Source organism: Apodemus sylvaticus, chromosome 20 (genome assembly GCF_947179515.1).
Source record: "Apodemus sylvaticus chromosome 20, mApoSyl1.1, whole genome shotgun sequence".
NCBI classification, from domain to species: domain Eukaryota; kingdom Metazoa; phylum Chordata; class Mammalia; order Rodentia; family Muridae; genus Apodemus; species Apodemus sylvaticus.
In genome coordinates this window covers 10512229-10535223 of record NC_067491.1, presented here as the reverse complement: position 1 = coordinate 10535223, position 22995 = coordinate 10512229, and the positions used below count along the sequence as shown (strand labels likewise).

Here is a 22995-nt window from a genome sequence, read left to right as displayed (position 1 = left end):
GGGGGTCATTCTCATTAAAGCCAACAGGAGAAGGAGTTGTTAAGTAAAGAGAAGAAAGAGACCATTATGGCATAGGTCACATAAAGGTCAAGGAGATATGGATGGGGAAATGGGCCAAAAACAGAACAACAGGATTAATAACAGCTTCTTTATGTCACTGCAGATAGAATGCTGACCAACAGGAGGAACAGCAAAGGGAACGTGTGGGTCAGGGTTTAGCTTCTCCCTCCTTTCTTGGCCTCTGTGTGAACTTAGTAAACCTGAAGTGCATGTTTCTGAAAAACATCATGTACTGTGTAATATGTGCAACTTCCGTAGAGACTGACGAACACCTGGAGCCCCTTATTTGATAACATAGAATGCATAGCAAGACACAAAAACTATTACAGCTGTGCTTTGTCAGCAATGTCGGATGTATAGCCAAGCTCTGCCTTTGTGCCTAATGATGTCCCTTATAGTGTGTGAGAACAGGATTCACAGGTAACAGTGAGGTGAGTTTTCTCACTGTAGATAATTACTATCTGGCAGAAAAACTTAATTTGATCCCATTAATACAGTAATCTGCCAGCCGGGGAAATCAACGTAAGCCTTTTATTTTTTAAAATAAATCAACCTTTCGAGCCTGGTGTGGTGGCAAACACCTTTAATCCCAGCACTCAGAAGGCAGAGATGCAGGCGGATCTCTGAGAGTTCGAGGCCAGCCTGGTCTACAGAGTGAGTTCTAGGACAGCCAGAGTGCAGTCAGTAGCGTTGTCTCCTCGAAAGCCTGACACCGGTGCCCCGCTTTGAGAGAAAAGCCACAGGCTGATTTCAGGTTCCATCCATGTGTGAAGTCGCACGTCAGAAGTTAAGAGAAGCCATGTTGGAAAGAAATCATCAGACTTAATGTCCAGATCTACATTAAGAAGTAAAAGAAGTTTGGAAGTTGAAAATAATAGTTTGAAGTAAAGCAAGTGACTATCATTAAATGGGGTTTCTGTATGGTGCGTGTAGGTTTCATTTCGTGAGGCAGCAGTTTGGCGACATTCTTCATAAGAAATAAGAGTTCTCTTTAGAACAGTGGTTCTTAGCCTGTGGGTCACGACCCCTGGGGGGCATCAAATGATCCCATCGCATGCATTGTCACTTAAGACCATGGGAAAACACAGATACTTGCATTATAATTTATAGCAGCAGCAAAATTACAGTCATGAAGTAGCAGTGAAAATAATGTCATGGTCCGAGGTCATCAGGCAGGAGGAACTGTGTAAGGGGTCGCAGCGTTAGGATAGTTGGGAAGCACCACTTTAGAAAACTAAGGATTTTACACATGGTCTCAGTCAAAAGGCCAAGAAGCACTGGCTGTCTGCTGAAGCAGTTGTTAAGAGGAGGTGGGGCTCTGCTCATGCCTGGGCCACTTGGGTACAGTCTTTATATAAAAGCCATAAAGCCCTCAAAGGGTCGGATGGGTAACGGGTTAGCATCCCTCAGTCTCCAATGGCTTCTTAAGTGTGTGCAGCCGGGAGAGAAGGGGTCTGGAAACACTAGCAACGACCGTTCTAAGGGATGCTCTTTAGGAAAAGCTGCAAGTATCTTCGAGGTGTTGAGAATAATGCGTAATCCTTCACCTACTACTGGGAGCCGTTACTTTGATTTGAAAGCCTTTAAGGAGTTATCCTAGAGATCACCATCACGTGTGGACATTGACTTCCCCAGGGCTTTTGCGTGGCAGCCCCCAAGCAAGGCTTTCATCCCAGGAATGAGAGAGAAGTGAGGGATCCTACCACACTGCCTTCCGCGGAAGGAAGAAGTTACCTTTATGGGCATCTAAAAACCTTAGGGTGAAGAAGCGCGTGCCAGGCTGGGCACAGTGTATACCCTCAGCACTAGGGAGGCAGAAGCAAGTGGATCTTTGTGATTTGAAGACCAGCCTAGCCTGGTCTACATAGCAAGTTTCAGGCTAGGCAGAGCTACATAGAGCTATACACACACACACACCTCCATACACACACACACACACCCATATACACACACAGACACACACATATATACACACACAGACACATCTATACACACATACTCATATACCCATACACATATAGTCACCCCCCACCCTACCCTCCCTCTCTCTCTCTCTCTCTCTCTCTCACACACACACACACACACACACACACACACACACACAGCTCCTCATTTGAAGTGGGAATTGTTTTGAGCTTGAGCGTACCCATGGGGACATATGCACTCTACGGTCATTTTCTTAAGAGTGCTCTTACCCTGTTTAATTTGGGGAGAAGCACACAGCGTCTGTTAGTTCAGTGTCTAATTACAATAACAGGAGATAGCGGCGGCAGAGGCCGAGTTCCACAGCAGGGGAGAGGAGAGCAGATTATCCTTCTCTGCAGAGGTCGGCGTGGGGTGGGAAGTCAGGGCTTTGCAGGAGCACAAAGGAGAGGAGGGGGGAAAGCCCGAGCACAGGCGTTAACTCTGCACTGCAGGTCACCATTCCTCCTGCCAACCTCTCCCTCTCCCCCACTGCTCCTCCAGCCACGAACCAGTCAGTTAAAAGTTGCTTCTCATTCTGTGCTGAGTTCTTGGGGCTCAGGGCTGTGTGCTCCCTGTGGTGACAACGCCAGCTTAGACAACAATAGGAATGGCCTATAAACACTGGTTCCTCTTGTTCCTCTTGTTCTATTCAAGTCCAGAAAATGTAATCTTTCTGTTTATCCGCTTAGATTCCACCAACCCCACCCCCTAACCCCCACCCTCACCCCTGCTCCCTGTGAAGAGGAAGTGCAGCCGGTTCCTTAAAACTCTGATCTGATAGTTTCAGAGACTAAGGAACTCTGAGTGGTGCTGAGTAGGGATGGCCTGGGCACCAGGTGTTGAGAGGACCGAAGTCAGAGTCACTGGAAAGGTGCCAGGTGGGGCTGAGACTCAAGGACTGGCAAGAACTCACGCCAGACGGGGCTCCCCGGTATCTCCCTCCCCGCATGGTGGGTCTTACAGCTTTTGGGGAACTATGTTGTTCTAAATGGAAGCCTTTCCTTCAATAACAGCGAAACAATGTAATCGCTGAGATTAAAAAAAAAAAAAAATCGCAGGGTGGTAGTAGCGCATGCCTGTAATCCTAGCACTTGGGAGGCAGAGGCAAGCGGATTTCTGAGTTTGAGGCCAGCCTGGTCTACAGAGTGAGTTCCAGGACAGCCAGGGCTACACAGAGAAACCCTGTCTTGAAAAAAACCAAATCCAAAAAAAAAAACCCCAAAAAATCTAGAAGATTTTCCCCAATGATGAAAAAATACATAAATAACCTTTAAAAGACTTGCTTCTCTCTCTCTCTCTCTCTCTCTCTCTCTCTCTCTCTCTCTCTCTCTCTCTCTCTCTCTCTCCTTCTAAAAAAAAATAAGAAGTAAGCACGGCAAGGCTGTCATGACTCAGCTGTCTCAGGCCTGCCTGCTCCTCACCAGTGTGTTAGCTCGGAGGGTCTGCTGGGAAGCTACAGGTCGGCAGCCCCCAGGAGCCACTGTGGACTCCAGCCGAGTTCTCACACTGGCTTTGATGTTTTGAAAGCTGGCTAGACACATTACAGAAACCAAACCGTCCAGTGGACATGTGGGAGCCTGTGGTTCCGGGTACCCTGTGGGACATGGTGATGAGATGGGGGAAGCCGGCTGCCCTCCAGACTCATGGCAAGCTGTTTCAGAAAGCAGCTGAGGAATCTCATTCAAAGTGGGGCTGCAGATCCCCCCATGAGGGCCGCTTCCTCCCTGCTGGTGCTGTGGCCCATCCCAGCTTCTAGAAACACTTGAATCAGTTACAAGGCAGGGAAAAACAAATATCAAATGTACAGAATCCAAAGAGATGCCACTTTCCTATAGGACAACTATTTCCAGATTAGTAGTTGCCCAACCATCTTTAATGTGTGTGTGTGTGTGTGTGTGTGTGTGTGTGTGTACTTGAGAGGCAGAGGCAGAGGCAGTTGGATCTCTGAGTTTGAGGCCAGCCTGGTCTACAGCCAGGACTAACTATACAGAGAAATCCTGTCTTGGGGCTGGGGGCAGGAATTTATTCTCAGTGTGCGTATTCATTTATTAACATATAATCATACTACAGTATATCCTAGAATAGAATTATTTCCAGTAACAAAAATTAATAAATGTTTTTATTATTAAAGGTATTTTTTGAAATAATAGCAACCAGCTATTACGTTCTATGAGTTATTCTCCACACAACAGTTCTGAGTGGATTTTTTACAGTGACCAAAGTCTTGTGAAGAGCAGATTTCCTGGTATTAGTAGCTTACGGGTCAGGGCCCAACTGTTCTGTTACAACAGCAAGTACAGCTCAGGTCCCTGTTGCTGCCATCTGCTGGAGAGGTGCGGTTCTCCTGAGCGATGCTCGCTTGTGATCAGATGTGGTTAGATTGTCTTACTGAGACCAAGGCCATTGCAGACGTGTGCTTACTTGCTTGTGTTTTCTGGCAACAGTTTCCTGCAGAGAAACTTTAACTCTGAGCGATAATTTACTAGTATCATCCAGCACACTGGGGACACAGGACACAGGAGCCCCCTCACCCCTTTGATGAATCAAATGAAGTTAATCAAGTGTGCAGCAGTTTGTGTGCGTCCCAGGAGTATCCCACTTCCCACCACACGAGGGCGCCAGTGTCAGTGTCTGGGAGGTAGGCGTGCTTGAGGTCTCCATTTTTTCCTGAGACTATGAAAGGATTCTTGAGTGTTTGTTATCTGCGCTGACCTGGTTGCTCTGACTTCCCCTGTGTGCTCCCTGAGGAGAGCATCCTGGGGGAGAGTCAGTTTGAGTGACAGAACTCTGAGTGAGTGAGAAGGCCTGCCTGCCTTTCTTTAAGCTGTGCAAACAAAGCTCTCCCTGGGTTTTTGTGTGCTTCCTGCCTTACAAGTCAGTATTTCTGCGGGCGGCACAGGAAGTGTTTGTGGATATGTCTGAGCCAACCCCCTTCTTTGTCAGCACCTCATGGAGGCCGGTACCTCATTGCTTCCCCGAGGTTCTCACTGGCTTGTGTGTGTGTGTGTGTGTGTGTGTGTGCTCCTGGAGGTTCACCAGCATGCCAGCCCACAGGATGAGGGCATACAGGGCAGCTTCCTCTGTGCGCTGGCCCAGACAGAGTATGCAGTCTGTCTGAAATTACTCCAGCTTCCTGTTCAGTAGATAATTTCGTTTAGAGTTTTAGTTTTGCTAGAAGAGCCAAGGTCACTTTCGAGCTAAACCCCCTCCTTTTAACTTTACATGTGAAGAGGGGAAAGAAAATAATTTTTAAAAATTTTTGGTTTGTTTTTTTGGAGATAGGGTTTCTAGGTGTAGCCCTGGTGGTGAGGCTATGCACTGAGAAGGTGACCGAGGCCGAGGGAAGGGCTATCCAGAGCAGGTAGAAGGACATGGTCTCCCACTCTTGGAGACCATGGTGATGGCCAGCGGGTAGCCTAAATCACTTTATTAGTTTCTAGTGGCTGATCAAATAAATACCTGGTTGGTGTCTGCCTTCCTCCTTCATAAAGGAGAAAGCTCATTTTGGTCAGAGATAGCCCACATATGGCTGCTGCCTCCAGGAGCAGTCATACCCTATGCGCTTTCCCTTAGCACAGCCAGAAGGAAGGGACCCTTAACTTTTTGTGTAGCCTGGTGGCATTCAGCCCAGACTTAGCAGGGTTATGTTGGGACTTTTATTGTTTGATGACAGTGATGCACACGTGTCACCAGGTGGGGGTGTGCATGTGTGAGTGTGAGTACCTGTAATGTCCAGAAGAGGGCGCCAGAGTCTGTAGGGCTGGAGGTGCAGGAACCTGGAGCTGCCACTGTGGGTCCTGGGCTCTGAGCCACAGAGCCATCTCTCCAGACAGTGTTTACGTTTTAGACGCCCGCCGGGAGTTAATCGCTCAGCGGTGCTTGCCCGGCAAGCCTGAGAATCCAAGGTCATTCTCATGTAAAAAGCCGGATGTGGTGGTGCACATCTCTAACCCCAGAAACCTCATGGCACGATAGGAAAATCACCCAGAGGTCTGCAGGCCAACACACAAACACAGTCACACAACACAACAAGAACAAGAGAGAACCTGGCCCAACGAGGTAAGAAGAGAGAACTAAGCCCCTAAAGTTACCCTCTGATTTGTGCATACACACTGTGGCATCTGTGCACCTGTACACACACACACATACACACACTAAAATAATAAGTCTTTACAATTAAGAAAATAAAAATGCATAGGTGTGCCAAGGGGATAAATTACTTCAAGTGACTAAAGTAACTCAAACACGTAGAATTGAGTGATTCTCAAAACTTAGCTACTCATGATATGACATTATGCCTTTCCTTGATGTAGCAAAAAGTGTCAACTTAGGTGTGCAGCTGGTTACTTAATAATCTCAAAGTAGCTATCAGTAAAGATAAGAGTAACCAGGTATTTGGGAGGGCAGTATTGTTGGCTCTTTGGGCAAGGGAGGTGTGTGAAGATGAAGATTCATGGGCTCTCTGAATTCTATTCATCAGTGCCCCCAAACTGAGAATTGAGAAGCCTGGTCTGCACTCAGCTTTTCCCAGGTGCCTACCTACTTAAAATTCTTTTTGGTGCCAGCATCTGGTTTATTTTGTATTTTCCTTCCCTTCTTTTACCTAACATGGGCTCCAGAATACTGTATAAACACACCACCTGTTCGTTTCCGTGATCTCAGCTCTTGTTAGGAAGCTGACAAACATGGCTACCCAAATGCCAGGAAGCCTACATGGCGAGAAGCCCAGAGGCAGAACAAGACAGCGCGTGTGGCTTCCCTAGCAAGGCTGCCAAGGCCAAGGCTTTTCTGACTTCTTGTCACACTGCCCCGGGCCTATGGATTTCAGCCATGTTTGTCTGCAAGGGCTAACCCTGCTTTCTGGCATTGGTCCTGAGACCCAGGCAGGAAGAGAGAAGAACAGGGGCAGGGGAGGAAGATAGCCTCTGTCTCAAGACAGTCTGGGAGCTGGTGTGTCCGGATTCTGTCACTCTCCCAAACAGTCACCACTAAGCCGAAGGGAGAAGAGATACTGGCTTCCCAACTCCTCACTGCTAAGCCACCAGGTACAGGCTGTGCCCAGGCTGACAGGCCCTGTCCCCTCTAAGTCCCCATCATGTGTGCTATCTCTTTAAAGCCAGGTTTCCCCCCCTACTTTCTCCAGCCACAACGATCTGTTTCTGCATCCTAGGAGAGTCGGGGGTGGCATGGAGGGCCTCTAGGGTAGCCCCTCGTTTGGCAGAGAGCTAAAGGCATAAGTGACTCACCGACGTCTTGTGGTGACAGCACTGAGAGCAGCTGTCTCTGCACGTGCACTTTGCACACCGTACATAGCCGTCAGTCAGCGTGCATTGTGTATAGTTGTACTGGCTGGTTTTGTGTGTCAACTTGACACAAGCTGGAGTTATCACAGAGAAAGGAGCCTCCCTTGAGGAAATGCCTCCCTGAGATCCATCTATAAAGCATTTTCTCAGTTAGTGATCAAGTGGAGAGGACCCATCCCTGGATGGGTACCACTCCCATTGTGAGTGTTACCATCCCTGGGCTGGTAGTCCTGGGTTCTATAAGAAAGCAAGGGGAAGTAACCCAGTAACATCCCTCCATGGCCTCTGCATCAGCTCCTGCTTCCTGACCTGCTTGAGTTCCAGTCCTGACTTCCTTTGGTGATGAACAGCAGTGTGGAAGTGTAAGCTGAATGAACCCTTTCCTCCCCAACTTGCCTCTTGGTCACGATGTTTGTGCAGGAATAGAGACCCTAAGACAACAGTCAGTCCCCTTAGCTCCTCCTGCACGAGGTTAATATCCACTGTGACTCGTGTCAGGAAATCACGGCAATAAGATACACATCTTTGACTGCCAGGTCGTTACCTGACCCAGCTGTAGCTGAACCAGTGCCGTCCCCCACCCAGCAAGCGTGGGTGGACGTGGGGTTAGCACACAACCGTCTACTCCTCCAGGCGTTTGTCTTTCTGTTGCCCTTGGTTCTGAGTTTGATTTCCAGTTACACTTGTGCTATACAGAGCTTAAGCGCATGTGCTTGTGTCTGAATTTGATCGAATTCTTTTCAGGCCACAGGTTCCTAGCTGGAATCCTCCCAGACTGTTCTCTCTCAGCCTTCACCACATAGCTTGAGTGAGACGGCCTCCGTGAACAGGCTAAAGCACACTGTAGGGACCGGTGGCCTTGCCGTTACTCCACGAAGTCACGCAGCCAAATCGCTCCCCCTCCTTTCCTGCCTCGCCACCCGTGGAGTCACGTGACCGCGGTCTGGTTTCCTCTCCCTTGTGTGCCTTCCTGCACCTGCTATGGCTATTGTCTAGCGTTGTGGGGCCCTCCCCCTCTTCCAGACGAACTTCTCCGAAGCTAGGCCTCACAGTACCAAGAACCTCTTCCTGTACCGCTGACCTCCTGTTGATTTGGGTGATTTCGCCCTGGATTATTAAAAAAGCAAGCCACACCTGTACCTTTTTTAAACCCGTCTTTTATCATACCGTCCCCCACCACGCCTGTCAGGTCCACCTCACACCTGTGAGCCTCAGGGCCCTTCTCAGGCAGGATTCCACCTCACCTGCTCATTCAGCTCCGCCTTCCGTGTGCCAGGATTGCAGGTGTCTGCACAATGCCTGGCTTGGATGCTTGATGTAGTTGTGTGGTTTCTAAAAGTGCCCATCCTGAAGACTTCTAGGAAGCCACTGGTGGAGGGGGGAGGGAAGATGGTTTTTGTGCAAGCATGAAGACCTGAGTTCGAATCCCCAGCACCCACGTAAAAGCTGGGTGTGGCATCGTGTGTCCCAAACCCCATTGCTGGAGGGAGGTGGAGACAGGGCCTTCTGCCCAGCCAGGTTAGCTAAAAAGGGAGCCCGAGGTTCCTGTGAGCTTCAGCTCAGTGAGAGACCCTGTCTCCAAAAACACAAGATGGCTGGATCAGCAACTGAGAGGGTAGACAGTTCTAGCTGAGAACCCAAGTTCCATGCCCAGCTCCTAATTCAGGCACCTAGCAACTGCCTGTAAGCCCTGCTCCAGGAAGATCTATATGTCTCTGACCTCTGGGCACACACACACAACAGATACATATCAGAATTTAAAACCAATCATTTAGAAAAACTTAAGGTGGAAATCAATATTAGATACTCAGTGTCAGCCTACACACACATACACACAGACCCACATACATAGACACATGCACACTCATGCACATATGGACGTGCATCACACATGTACATACATTCAGACCCACATGCACGCACACACACACACTCAGACCCATATACATAGACACATGTACACATATTTGCACACACAGAGGCATGCATCACACATGTATATACATTCAGACCCACACATGTATGCACACACACATGCACACGCTCACACAGGAGGGGGGCTGACATGAACTGAAGTCCGTGATAGAGGAAGTCACACAGGCTGCACATAGGTGACTGGGAAACCAAGACCGAGGGACGTAGGGAAAGCAGACTTCCCTGCTGCATGTTGTATGGACTGCACTGGATTTTAGAGCTAGGGGAGAAGCGAGTCCTAAGAACTCCGAATAGGGCTGGAGAGATGACTCAGTGGTTAAGAGCACTGACTGCTCTTCCAGAGGTTCTGAGTTCAATTCCCAGCAACCACATGGTGGTTCACAACCATCTGTAATGGAATCTGACGCCCTCTTCTGGTGTGTCTGGAGACAGCTACAATGTACTCATAGAAAATAAATACTTGATTTGTAAAACAACAAAACAAAACACCTCGGGATGCAGAAAGAAGGAGGGACAGTTATCTAGAGGGTAAGGACACTGAGGAAAACGAGTCTAATTTACTACTTTGAGAAAGGGCTTTCTCCAAAGACTCCAGGGCCAAGCCTGGCCTGGGATTGCAACATCCAGGAGGCAAGAAATTAGCTGTTCAAGCCGGACTCCGACAAGCTTGACCTTTCGTAGGAAATTTTATCACAAACCCTAGGCGCCTAATTAGTTACATCCTCTCCTCATAGGGGTGACCTAGTTACTGGCTGATGAGTAGAACGTCTGACCTAGGTGAGAAGGCTGGGACCACTGCATCCCATGGGTGGCCGTAGCAGCAGTGACTACCCTAAAGGCCTTTTCTGTGCGTTTCCACCATATTTGATCCCACGATTTTTAGACCAGAGACGGATATCGATCAGATGATAGGCGTGGCCAGGCTGAGGCTATCCAGCTCCTCACTTTTCTGTCGCCCTCTCTCCGCAGGAGTCCGAGGGCATCTCCTGCCACTACTGGTCCCTGTTCGACGGGCACGCAGGCTCGGGGGCTGCCGTGGTGGCGTCGCGCCTGCTGCAGCACCACATCACACAGCAGCTGCAGGACATCGTGGAGATCCTGAAGAACTCCGCCATCCTTCCCCCGACCTGCCTAGGGGAGGAAGCAGACAGCACGCCCGCCCACGGCAGGACCCTAACCCGCGCAGCCTCACTGCGCGGAGGTGTGGGTGCCCCCGGCTCCCCCAGCACACCACCCACGCGCTTCTTCACGGAGAAGAAGATTCCGCATGAGTGTTTGGTCATCGGGGCCCTGGAGAGCGCCTTCAAGGAAATGGTAGGTGTTGCGGGCGACCGATGTGCCTCACGCCAAAACTTCCTTCCTGGGAAGGCGTCCCTGAAGCCAGAGGTCGTCCTTCCTTCTTTCGCCGCCTGCGTGTGTCTCTCTTCTGCAACAAAGTTCATTAAAAGTCATAGCAAGATACAGTGTCTGGAATAATTACCAGCAGAAATTAAGACCGTGACAGAAGGTACCCTCTACTTATTAAATGCCTGCCTTGTCCCTTCTGTCTCATCAGATGCCTGTTGACATTGAAAAGTGAGTGTGGACTGCCACCTGCTTTACGGATGTACAGATTTCAGGTGTTTGGCAAACCATGTCCAATAGAACAGTCACAAGTACCCTTGCTTTAAAACTGGGCACACACAGGTGTGGCCTATGCAGTTAATCCTAGCCCGTGCAGGCAGAGAGACAAGAGGATCTCTGAGTTCGAAGCCAGCCTGGTTTGCATACCCAGTTCTTGGGCAGCTAAGGCTATACCGTGATACCTTGTTTCAAAGGTATCACTGGAAGGGCGGGGCTAGGCTAGTGACGTAACACTGTTACAGCCAAACAGATGGGCAGATGGGCGGGGAGGGAAGAGCTCACGTGGGTTTTGTTTTTCCAGGGCCTGGATTCCTTTGTGCTTTGCTGGGTAGGTCAGGTCAAGGAACGCAGCATCCTGCGTGTTGGCCTGAATCCTGAGCACATAATCTGGTAGAGTGGCCCTAGCTGTCCCTCTGCCTGGCAGTAAGGCTGTGGATGCCTTATATATAGCACGTGACACCCCTCCTCTCCCTAGCCCCTCCCCTCCCAGCTCTGACCTCACTTTTTACCAGGCAAGCCTTGTGATTCCAAAGATTCTCTTCCCTGAGCAGCAACCTGTGTGCGATAGAGTAGAGACTACTTAAGTAGTGTTTAGAAAGACTTGCAGGGGGAGGCCGGTGGTCAGCAGTGATTTTAAAAAACCTGAACTTGGTGGCAAGCTGTTCAGTAAAGCTCGGGTGGCTAGAAACGTATCACTGAAAGTAATGTCCACCTTCAAGGTCCAGGACCGTAAGGCCACACCCCATGCCCACCAGAGGAGAAACTGGGCAGCAGTGCACATGGTTCCTGATGTGTTTATAAGGAACAAAGTTTAGATATTGGTGGCTCAAGTTTGCCTCTGTGTAACTCCAGCTCATTCTTCCTAAGTCTCTTTTAATCTCTGAATGAATATATTTGCCCTTTGATTACCAAGGAGTTTAAAAGGCATGTCCTGTGGAAAAGATGAATTAGGAGGAAAACTGGGGGGGGGGGGGGGGGCGGTGTCAAGGTAGAAAAATTGACTCCTACAGAGCCTTGGTATAAATCATTCCCCCCTGGCTGGTGTGGAAGCTAAGATGTTGTCAAGTGTGCCTAGATACCAGTAATGCACAAAACTGTGGCATCTAACGGAGGCAACGACTTGACTGTAACCTCTCCCTCCCGTGAGAAAAGGGACCAAAAACTGAGCGTGGGGAGGGGTGACCTTGGGACTTTAATTTCTGTCAGTAGCTGCTGGGGCTGGGGAACTTCTTTTGCCTGGAACTGCTGTATTCTCAAGTCCATCCACTAGAGGTCAGTGTCACATTGATGAAGACTGCCCCAGGAACAGCTGCTCTTCCAATGGAAGTTTTTTCAGATAAATACCCAAGAAGGAGCCCAAGGCTTGTCTTTTCAAGTTTTCCAACATTAGGTAGCTCACTGCCTGAAGTATCTTGTGAAAACATGTGTGTGTGTGTGTGTGTGTGTGTGTGTGTGTGTGTGTGTGTGTGTGTGTGTGAGAGAGAGAGAGAGAGAGAGAGAGAGAGAGAGAATAGATACCTAGCATATGTCATTTTTATGTAACCCCTCCAGTCAATCAGTATTTGCTAAGAAACAACTCTGTCAGGCCTGAGTGGGAGTAGAAGAAAGACTAAAATAGAAACGGTCAGGTATTCAGTGAGCGAAATACAAACAGGAAAAAGAGAAGGGAAAGTTAGGAGTTCTGAGTTAAAACTCAGGAGAGCCGGGTGGTGGTGGCGCACACCTGTAATCCCAGCACTCTAGGAGGCAGAGGCAGGTGGATTTCTGAGTTTGAGGTCAGCCTGGTCTACAGAGTGAGTTCCAGGACAGCAAGGGCTACACAGAGAAACCCTGTCTCGAAAAAACCAAATCCAAAAAATAAATAAATAAATAAATAAATAAAATAAAATAAAACTCAGGAGAGCAGGCAAGTTGAACAGTGCTCTGTGGGGGAAGCGCCAAGCCTGCCCAGACAAGTGGGGGTTCCTGGGAGTGGTAAATGCTTTATCTAATTAGAGGGACGCGTTTTCCTCCCATCACCTTGGCATATGACTCAGATTTCCTGGGGTTAGGCTCCTGGCCAGATGATTGACAGGCCCGGCTGGACTTGCTCCCAAGGGTATAGAGGGAAGTATGTAATGGTCTCATCTTTGAAGCAGAGTGGACCAGTGTGTCTCTGTGCGGAACCAAAGGTGGATTCCACCCTTTTGAACAGGAGGCATAGGAAGAATAGAACAGTTGGATGGTTTCCTTTCCTACTCTCCCCCCGGGGATAAAGAAGGTGGTGCCCATTCCTCCGTGGCCTTAAAAGCTACTAATCCCCAGGACTACACAGAGAAACCCTGTCTCAAAAAACAAAATAAAACCAAAACCAAACAAACAAAAAAAGCTACTAATCCCTGTAGCATCATGTTCTAAATGATGCCAAAGCCAGTGACAAAATGACAATAGCACTCCAACGTGAATCCCAAGCTAAAACAAGGAGCGCCTGCCTCTAAGGCACATGGGTAGTTTTCACAAAATTTAGACCAACAGAAGGGAAAAATAAAAAGGCACGATTTGAACAAGAGGTGGTAACTGCAGCAGCCCAGACACCCTGTGCGTCTCTGACAACTGGCACGTAACCCCGTAACCCTGTGCATGCTATCAGGGACGGGTTTAGCTCTACCATCCCTTTGTGCCATGTCTTGGATCTGACTTCCTACTGGGAGGATCCATTCCTCCAATTTCCACTACAGAAAACCAGCTGTGGTCTCCTGGAAGGAGGATCGCGAAAACTTAACCACTGACTGTGGGGTGAGCTTCAGAACAGACAGTGTAGAAACTGTTTCAGTGCTCCCAAAATAATAGCCGAAAGGTTACTACTGTCACCTTGTATAAGATCCGCTTTCTTCCCTGTTCTCCTGTTTATAGGTGTTTGGGGGTTCTCTGTCTCAAAGCAAAGCTTGGAGACTTTTTTTTTTTTTTTTGAAATGCTAAATGCAACCTGTCGTAATTATAAAAAGAGAAAGCAGCATAACTTATGTTCTATGGGAGTGTGGGGGAAGGGGTGTGGGGGAAGGGGGGTGCCTCAGTGGGCCCATGCTGAGGCATCCCTTCCCTGCCTCCTGAGGGATCAGACACAGGACGTTTATTCAGGGCATGGGGAGGGGAGTTAAGAGAGTAGTAGAAGCAGAGAAAGGCAGAGAGAGGGAGAGAGTAGAGAAGTAGAGGTCGGCCATGACCAGGGGGAGAGAGGGGGAGGGGAGGGAGGGAAGGGAAGAGCCCAAGAGGGGGCAAGAGAGAGGCTAAGAGAATGAGAGGCAAGAGAAGCAAGTGTGAGGAGGGGACAAGCAGCCCCTTTTATGGTGGGCCAGACCTACCTGGCTATTGCCAGGTAACTGTGGGGTGGAGCTTAGACAGATCCTAACACAACCAATTTCCTTATCTCCAACATTGTGGGTTCAAGTCCAGTTTCTAACAGTGCTTGGGTTAGCAGCTAGACTGTTTCCTGACCCAGGGTGACCAGGGTGAATGAGATAACCGATCTGAGTCCTAGTTCCAACCACCACCACCACCACCACCAGCAGCAGCAGCACCACCAGCAGCAGCAGCACCACCACCACCACCACCAGCACCACCACCACCCCATACAACCTTACAAAGAATGTCTGGGTTGAATAGACAACACTTTAGACTCATAGAAGAAGTAATTCCATCACTACGGTGGCTGTCAAAGAATCAGAACAAAGCCAGACAAGTCTTGGGCTTCCCACTAACAAACTTTGAATTCAGGAGAAAACTGAGAAACTCCCAGCATCCTCTCTGACTTCCCCTCAGTGTTGTTAGGTAGGTAGCTGGGTTTAGAAGCCAAGGCCGACTTTGGAACTCACCTGCCATCTCCCTGGTAGCCGTTGAAAGGGAAGAATCAAAACTGGCCCCTGTAGTATTTTAACTTTCCATAGATGGAAAGATGGAAGTGCTAGTTAAGGCCTGTTAAAAGAATGGAATCTACCTCTGGCCTTGAGTGGAGACTTGAAATATCTCATCTGCTCAAAAATTAGAACACCGCACCCATTTTCTCCTTCCCCAGGAATTAACCTAGCCTGTGGCACCACACACCTGCCTCGCGGGAGACATGGTTCCCCCAAGGGCATGCTAAGGCCATGGAAGGCCTAAGTGTCCACTTAAATGCTATACACAGCAGGAGCCCTTCCCTCAGAACAGGGCCTTGAGGAGCCTCCACCAGGAAGCCTGCCTACCCTTCCCTTGCCTTTCTTCCTCAAGCCTAACTCTATTTCCCCCATACTCTGATCCTCCTCACTTTCCTCTGAAGCCCCCCTCCTCTTCTGCCAGCCTTCAGTGCTGAACGTGCCAGCCATCCTGGACCCCACCTCAGAAAGGCACAGATTTCTCTCTCCTGCTTCCTCAACTGCCAAGATTACAGCTTGCCTGCCCTGTTGTTTTTCCTTTCAGAGTCTAAAAACAAAGTGTCTTGAGGCTTCCTTATCTGACTCTATTTCTAAGTTATTTTACTGAGGAGACTAAGAACCCCAAAGGGAACGCCAATTTTCCCGGTAACGATGCAAAGAGTTCTTTGCAACTGAGGAGAATGTCCTAGAAACTTTTATTTCTTGGTAAGGGAGAAAATAGCTTTCTTGAGATTTGCTTTTGTTTTATGTACATGGGTGTTTGGGCCACATGTATGCCTGTACACCACATGTGTGCAATATCCCCCCCCCCAAAAAAAGGTGTCATATCCCCTTGGAACTTGAGGTTTAGATAGTAAAAACAAAAACAAAAAACACCACGTGGATCCTGTCCTCCGGAAGAGCAGTCAGTGCTCCGAACCCCTGAGTCTTGTATCTCTTCAGCCCCCAAAGCAGCAATGTAGCAATGTTTTAACTTAAAGCTACTACATCTTCTAGTCCTGGCAAATATACATGATGACGTTATAAAAGCATAAGGTTGAATGAAAAGCTAATTACTAATTTATAAAGTTTAGAACTTCAGTTAGCCTGTTCACGGTTAAGTTTAAAACGCAAGCTTCTTTATTTAAGCTCAGTTTTGTTTAGTCTTTGTTTGCAACAGGAAGTTCTTCTAGGAAGGGATGTGTAATTCCACCGTGGTCAGCAGGTGGCGCTATTGGGCAACCCCGGGTTTTTAAATGCTTTTTTTTTTTTTTTTTTCCTTTGAAACGCATTGCCTAGCTGGCAGATGGCCTTGTTCTTAGAATAAGCCAGGATGTGAGACCCCCGGATACTGAAACCATGCAGAAGCTTATTATTTGTGACTGACACTATTAGCAGTATGCTCAGAACCATATTATAACCCAGTGGGGGGGTGGGAGGGAGGGTGAAGGGAGGGAGCTGACAGGTATATTAAAACTGGCTGACCCCAGGCGCTGGCTTTCTTCTGCTGACCTACAGAGCTTTCTTCTCACAACCTGGAACTGGTGAGCAACAAAGGCTGGGCCTGGAGTTGCGTCATCTCTGAGACTTTCAAATCCAATTGCAACCATTCTGGGTAATAGATATGCCTTTCCTTGCAATTCTTTCCTGTTAAGTGAGCCTCGATTTACACACACTGTCTGAGCCCCGCTCCTTGCAACAGTAACAACAAAAACAGCAAATAAAACCATGCAGCTAAGAACTGGCTCTTTTCTTTGACTCAGAGATGAGCCTCGCCACCATACTTTGTCTAAGCTGTGGCAACAGAGTAACTCAGCTTCCCTCAGTAACGCATTGCCTCCACTGGGCACTGGGACTCTGGAACGAGCAGTCAGAGAGTCGTCAGTGTGGTGGCCCTTTCTCGTGTGGACCACGTGGAAGGAATTAGAAGGTAGATGTTTCGCTAGCACGTTCTTATAGATGTATGTCTTGGAATCCACTGGCAGCTAAAGTGGAGAGGAGTCCGGGGCTCTTGCAGTGCACACAGCAGTGGACAGCTTTTCTCTTGATCACATTCGCTTGTGAGAGAGGCACCTAAAACTCAGGGCTTTAAAAAAAAAAAAAAAAAGATGTGGTGATTTTTTTTTTAAACCTAAAGTGCAAAACACTTAGCCCAATTTGAAAGACTGAGGATTTTGAAAGGGAAAGGCACTTAATTCCACAGTAAATATATCTTTATTGACTGCATTTATCATGCTTAATCTCATAGTAAAAGAGCCACCCAGATGGTCCTTTAATGTTCCTTTTAGTACAAAGATTTTCTGAATCTTCTAGAGAGGAGTAGGTGGTGTGGGTAGGAAAAAAATAAATGTGCTATTTTGGCTTCTAGGGAGGAGAGAAGAGAAGCAATTATTTTTAGAATCTGTTCTAGTTGCACACAGTTTTAGAAGGAATGGAAGAGTGTGTGTTAATGTCAGTGAATCCTTCAGGGGGATGAATTCTGCAGAAATGTACCACCCCAATCCCGGCACTAGTGCTGGCAGAGAACACACTTCTAATTAGTGTGTGTGTGTGTGTGTGTGTGTGTGTGTGTGTGTGTAGCCCCTCACAGGTGTGGGGGAGGGGCTGGTCAGACCGTGCATGTGGAAGCAGGGTTTCTTGGATTAAAAAGTAGTTAGACTCAAATCCATTCTTCCGTAAGAAAGTGTCATCGCTTATTCAGAAAGAGGCACAGAAAGAATGTACGGTTGAAATGTAGAAAAGGCAGGAGCAAATTTAATAAAGTGTGTGTGTGTACGTGGGATGGGGAGAGAGGGAGAGACAGACAGATAGACACAGAGAACTGTGCTGTTAATTTATATTAAAGTACAAGCTGAATAAACTAACCAGAATATTCCCTGGCATTAAAAGTAAATATGAACTCCACTGTCGTAACAGAACATCTTACTGTTGAATCAATGTCTTGATTCCCACCCTACCCCCCGAGGATTAAGTCATTTTAAAATCAGACATTCTTGCATGATAAATAATGCTCTCACTTATGGTCCAGAATAAGCTTAATCTTTTTTTTCAATCCCTAGGGAATTCTTTTCCACGAGCAGCCCTTTAACACGGACTCTTTGTATAGGTTCCCCCCTTTTAGATTTCACTAATAATTCACTCAAGCCCGTCAAACATCTTTCAGATTCCAGTCCATGTGCAACGTGCAAACGCTCGAATGCTTAAAGAATTTTCAGTAAATAGTGCCTCTCATTCAGACTTACATATTCAAACAAATATTGATTGAAACTTAAGGAGTAATTTCCATAGCTTGAGCTGTGCTTTTTTAGTATATGAAGAAAGAGTGATTTGGATGTGGACTTGGATTTACCAGTTAATGCATTTATTATATATTAAATATATTATATATATATATATCTTTTTAGCTTTTGATGCAAGAAATGAACAAATCCTCCCACAGAGGGAATCTTTATATTCTACAAGCTAAATAGAAAAATCCAGATCTCTCAGTGTTTTCTCTCCCCTCTCTTCCTTGAGAGACTTCCCCACTGAGCCGCATGCCCCCCTACCCGTCACCTCCAGCTTCCTGCCGCCCTTGGCACATGACGTCATCGCCCTTCCCTCTAGTCCACTGGCCGTCAGTCAAGGCGAGGACTCTGACCTCGCTGGTATCTCAGAGTGCATCTGCATGGTGAACGTGGGATTTGAGAGCAGGAGCCTCTGTTTCTCCTTTCATGGATAAGTAAGGTGGCAAGATGTTGGTTTGGAAATCCAGACCTTTTTTTATAAGTCTGTTTCTTTATTTGTCCATTTAATAGTCACTTACGAATGCCATGTGTCACTGGCCTGATACAGGTGTCAGGGTCTGAAGGGGACAAGAATGGACACTGCTCTCAATGGTGAAGTTTCCAGGCTGTGGGAAGGATCCTGTGGTGAGGCTAAGGCCCAACCCACCCACCCCGTGCCACCTAATTTAAACCTCTTATCAGTCCTTAAAGAAACAGTTTATAGAACATTTAAATGAGCAAATGCTAAAGTGTAGTGTGGTCCACCGAGCAGCGTTCATGCTTGGCCCCTCTGCAGCCCTGGAAGCTGCTGGCCTCTCCTGCAAAGTCCCCTCAGTTTTCTTAAATTCCCATGGCCCCACACACGCCTTACCACGCCCCCTCAGCTTCTCCCCTGCCTCCTGTCCACTATATTAGTGCCCCCCCCCCCCGTATGGCTTTTCCCCACCTCTTTATTCACCTTTTTTTAGACAGGGTCTTATTAGCCCTAGTCAGCCAGGGACTCACAGCCCTTCTGTGTCATGCCCCTGTATGCAAGGACAGCGGAATCCATCTTCTGCGAGGCTTTTTGGTTTTTTTTTTTAAGCAGTTGCTGCTCTAGTCTGTGACTGTGCCTTGGGAAGCCAGGGCTTGCTCTGCCCCCATGCCTAACACCTGGAGCAGAGCCACTGTGGTCCAATGCTGGGTGACTAAATGCCCCACCCTCCATGAGGAGACCAGCTGAAGCAGTTGTGTCGCCATTTTCTATCAATGGGGGTGTTGGTCTGCTTTTCATTTCTCCTTGAGTGCGTCATCGTGTGGCAGGTAATACAGGGCTTGGAGGACAGCTGGTATTGGCTAGAGATGACTCTATCCAGGTGGGTATGGGCGGAGTCCACGCTTCTCTGCATCTGAACAACATGTTGATAATGACGGTCCTGATGATATAATGAGACTGCACGTACAAGGAGCTTAGCTCAGTGCCTGACGTAGAGAAAGCGTCCGCGGGCTGCTCCAACATTGGGGAGGTGTGAACTGTGGCTTCGGAGGAGGAAACCGAGAGCAGAAGCCTCTGTGTTGAAGAGAATTCATTCTTTAAGTCGCCACTTTTTACCGAACCACGAAGGGCCTCTTTATTCAAGGCTTTATATTAAAAGCATGCTTTATGTCCAGGTACTTGGCATTCCTAGGCGTGTTCCGTGTCTCACCTGGCAACTCAGGCAGCCTGTGCATGGACTGGGTTCCCCATAAGCTGTGGTATCTGTTAGCTGGGACTTACATGGTTCTTCCTCTTCCCATGTTTGCCTGGTGTGTGTGTGTGTGTCTGGGTGTGTGTGTGTCTGGGTGTGTGTGTGTGTGTGTGTCCATTGGTCCCACTCTTTGGTCTGCAGTGGTCTGGTATTTCGTGATAGATCCCCCAGAGAAGCCTTTTAAGCTCTGAGGACTGTCTGGTCCCTTCTGGAAGCGCATCCAGTCTGTGAGACTGTGCAGAGTGAAGGGAGGAAGACTCTCTTTAATCTTGAGCCCTACACAACCACACTAACTTTACTCTCTTCTCCAGGACCTTCAGATCGAACGAGAGAGGAGCGCATATAACATATCTGGCGGCTGCACAGCCCTCATCGTGGTTTGCCTTCTGGGGAAGCTCTATGTGGCAAATGCTGGCGACAGCAGGTGAGCGAATGAGTAGATCCAGTTCTTACAAACATCCAGTCTCTGACAGTCAGTGTCGACCTGCTCTTAAGAATTAAACAATTCAAAAGAAAATGATTCTGGTTGGGACTAAATGTGGGAAGTACAGCGTCCTGCATCTGGACAGGAATATATTTGGTCAGTTGGTTAGTTGTTTGTTTGATTGATTGGTTGGTTTGGATAGCCCTGGCTGTCCTAGAACTTGCTCCGTAGACCAGGTTGGCCTCAAACTCTGGAATCCGCTTACCTCTGCCTTCCTGGTGCTGGGATTAAAGGCTAGAAGTACATTTAAAAACAGTCAGGTTGCTATTGAAAGGATGAAGGGCTTGTGACTTGTTCGTAGCTGCAGCTGGGGTGTGCACCTAGAATTCATCTGAACCAGGAGTGTCCAATGGTCTTTTGGCTTTGGAACCTGATTTTTAATGAAAGCATAGCCTAGTCAGGATATCACAGAGCTGGAGAGAAGGGGAAGGGAGGGGAAGCGAGGGGAGGAGAGGGGGAGCTGAATGAAGTGTGTGAAAGACCCTAGACACTCCCTTGTATGCTGAAGCTCCCCACAGTAACTTAGCATTTGCCTCGCAGGGGCCCAGATGCTTTTCCTCTTATGTGTATGCCTTTGGGAATTCTGTGTGTGTGTGTGTGTGTGTGTGTACAAACACATGTGTATGTGTGTGTATGCATGTGTGTATGTGTGCATATACTATACTCTCTTTATGTTGTATATCCTATACACTCTATATAGCATATATGTCATATATGACATATACAGAGAGATTATAGAGAGAGAACAGGCGATATGTAATATATATTTTATATAAACTATACTATATTCTGCATGCATTATATATACTATATTTTATATGGCATATATGTCATATATGACACAAATATATTATCTATAAACTATACTATATCCCATCTACATGACATATATGTCAAATGATATGTATGGATTACATATGACATATGGGGTGTAGTATACATGTATATGACATAGACAGTATAGTGTGTATATGACATAGGGAACATAGTATATATATAACATATATATATATATATATATATATATATATATAGGAAGGTTAGTATATATATGAAATAGCGTATAGTATATCTAGTTTACATAGTATTTGGAAGGAAGAAGATAAACTTGGGCTTTAATCATCTAAATAGTATATATTATATAATATATATTATATAATATTCTAAATAAATGGCGCTTGTTTGCAGTGACACTTCTTCCATATTGGTGTGAGGAACAATCACATCACAGACTTTTTAAAACTGTGACAAAGTGGCTGAGGGTGTGATAGGATCTTTCCCTAAGCAATGACGGTTTTGAGGATGACAAAGGCTGGACTCTAAAACTTTCGACAGTCATTGCCCAGCAGTGGTTGCCCTCTTGGGATCCCACGATTCCCTTAGGTCCCAGGGCTGCTGGCCTGTCCCCCTGCCCCTCCGGTCCTTCTCAAGTCCTCACCCCCACCCTCTCTTCCCTTCCACTGATTATGCTATTGCTGGCGCTCAGGAGTTTGGAAGACTAAGCCTCTTGATGCAATCAAGAGCTCCACTCTAATCTCTCTTCCATTTTACAAAGAGGAGACTTGGTGAGGAATCTCCATTGCTCTTGGGCATCTATTCCTGACCTTCACCCCTGAAGATCATAGAAAACAGAAAGGGCTGCCAAGCAAGATGAGCGTTTTCAGAAGTCCATTTATTTTGGAAGACTATGTGGATTTTCAGTTCCAGACAATGCTATCTCAGGTTTCAGTGTAAAATTCTGCCCTGTGAATGGCAGGGTATTTAAGACACTGTTTATCCCATGGTCCTGTTCCCCAGTGCCCACTGAGGTTCACCAGCTCAGACGTCCTCACGATGGATGAAGAGATGAATGGGGGCCAGCAGGCATCGGTAGGTAGCCTCGGGAAGGTGCTGGTCATCCCAGCTTTACAAGGACAGAGTGGCGGGGAATCGCTAAAGTGAGCACTAGGCTCAGAGTGGCAGGAAGCCTTGAAAGATGTCCTTTGTCTTCGCACGTTTTAGCAGGCTTCTCAGTGGTTGGCCACACCTGGCTGTAGCCAGCAAACAGGCAGCACTGGGACTGTGTGCAGGCCAGCATGCCAGGCACAGTCAAGGTCACTGCTGGGGGCAAATGGAGACCTGTCACTTCTTCAAATACCCAATTGTTTAGCAGCTTCTACCCGCAAGATGGTGGCCTCTCATTCAGTGCCAGATTCTAAACCTGTTGGAGATGGCAGGCAGAGGCCATAGCTCCTGTGTGCTCTCAGAGGGACTGGACTTGTGAGCCAGTCTTGTGCTCACACTCTGTGTCTTGTTCCTAGTTTGTTAACATGAGTTTGCTTCCCTGGTCCTAGGCTCTAAGGAAGTGATGGACAATTCAGTCCACACCGTAGGCCTCTCCTAAGGAGGCACCACCCTCCACATGACCTGAGGTTCCAGAGTCTGGATACTCCATGACAGTATCCAGAATATCTGTAGCTTGCATTGTCTTTCTAAAACTACCCCCTCCTCCATGCCTTGACTATATTTTTTAACAGTGTTTGCCTTGGGAAGCAGGCTGCTTTTGCAGCCATGCCTAGCCAAGTGATGGCTTGTGCATCCCAGAGACTCCCTGTCTGGGAACCTGTCAGTCCCTGCGTTCATCTCTTGAGCTTTTTGCCCTGGGTTCCACTTTCCCGACCTCAGTTTCCACGTGCGTAGCTATATTGGCATTGGACTACATGACATCTAGAACTTATAGCTTCTAACATTAGCCCAGGGGAGTGATACTTGGAAAGCTAAGTC

General features: G+C 47.6%; 1 protein-coding gene across 1 annotated transcript in view; it reads left to right on the top strand.

The window, feature by feature from the left end:
* The window catches only part of Ppm1h (protein phosphatase, Mg2+/Mn2+ dependent 1H), a 259153-nt gene that overhangs the window by 115658 nt on the left and 120500 nt on the right, over positions 1-22995 (top strand). Inside the window, exons 3-4 of the mRNA XM_052164872.1 lie at positions 10233-10577; positions 20060-20172. Of these exons, the coding sequence (XP_052020832.1) occupies positions 10233-10577; positions 20060-20172 (458 nt within the window). The remainder of the gene's footprint in view (positions 1-10232; positions 10578-20059; positions 20173-22995) is intronic.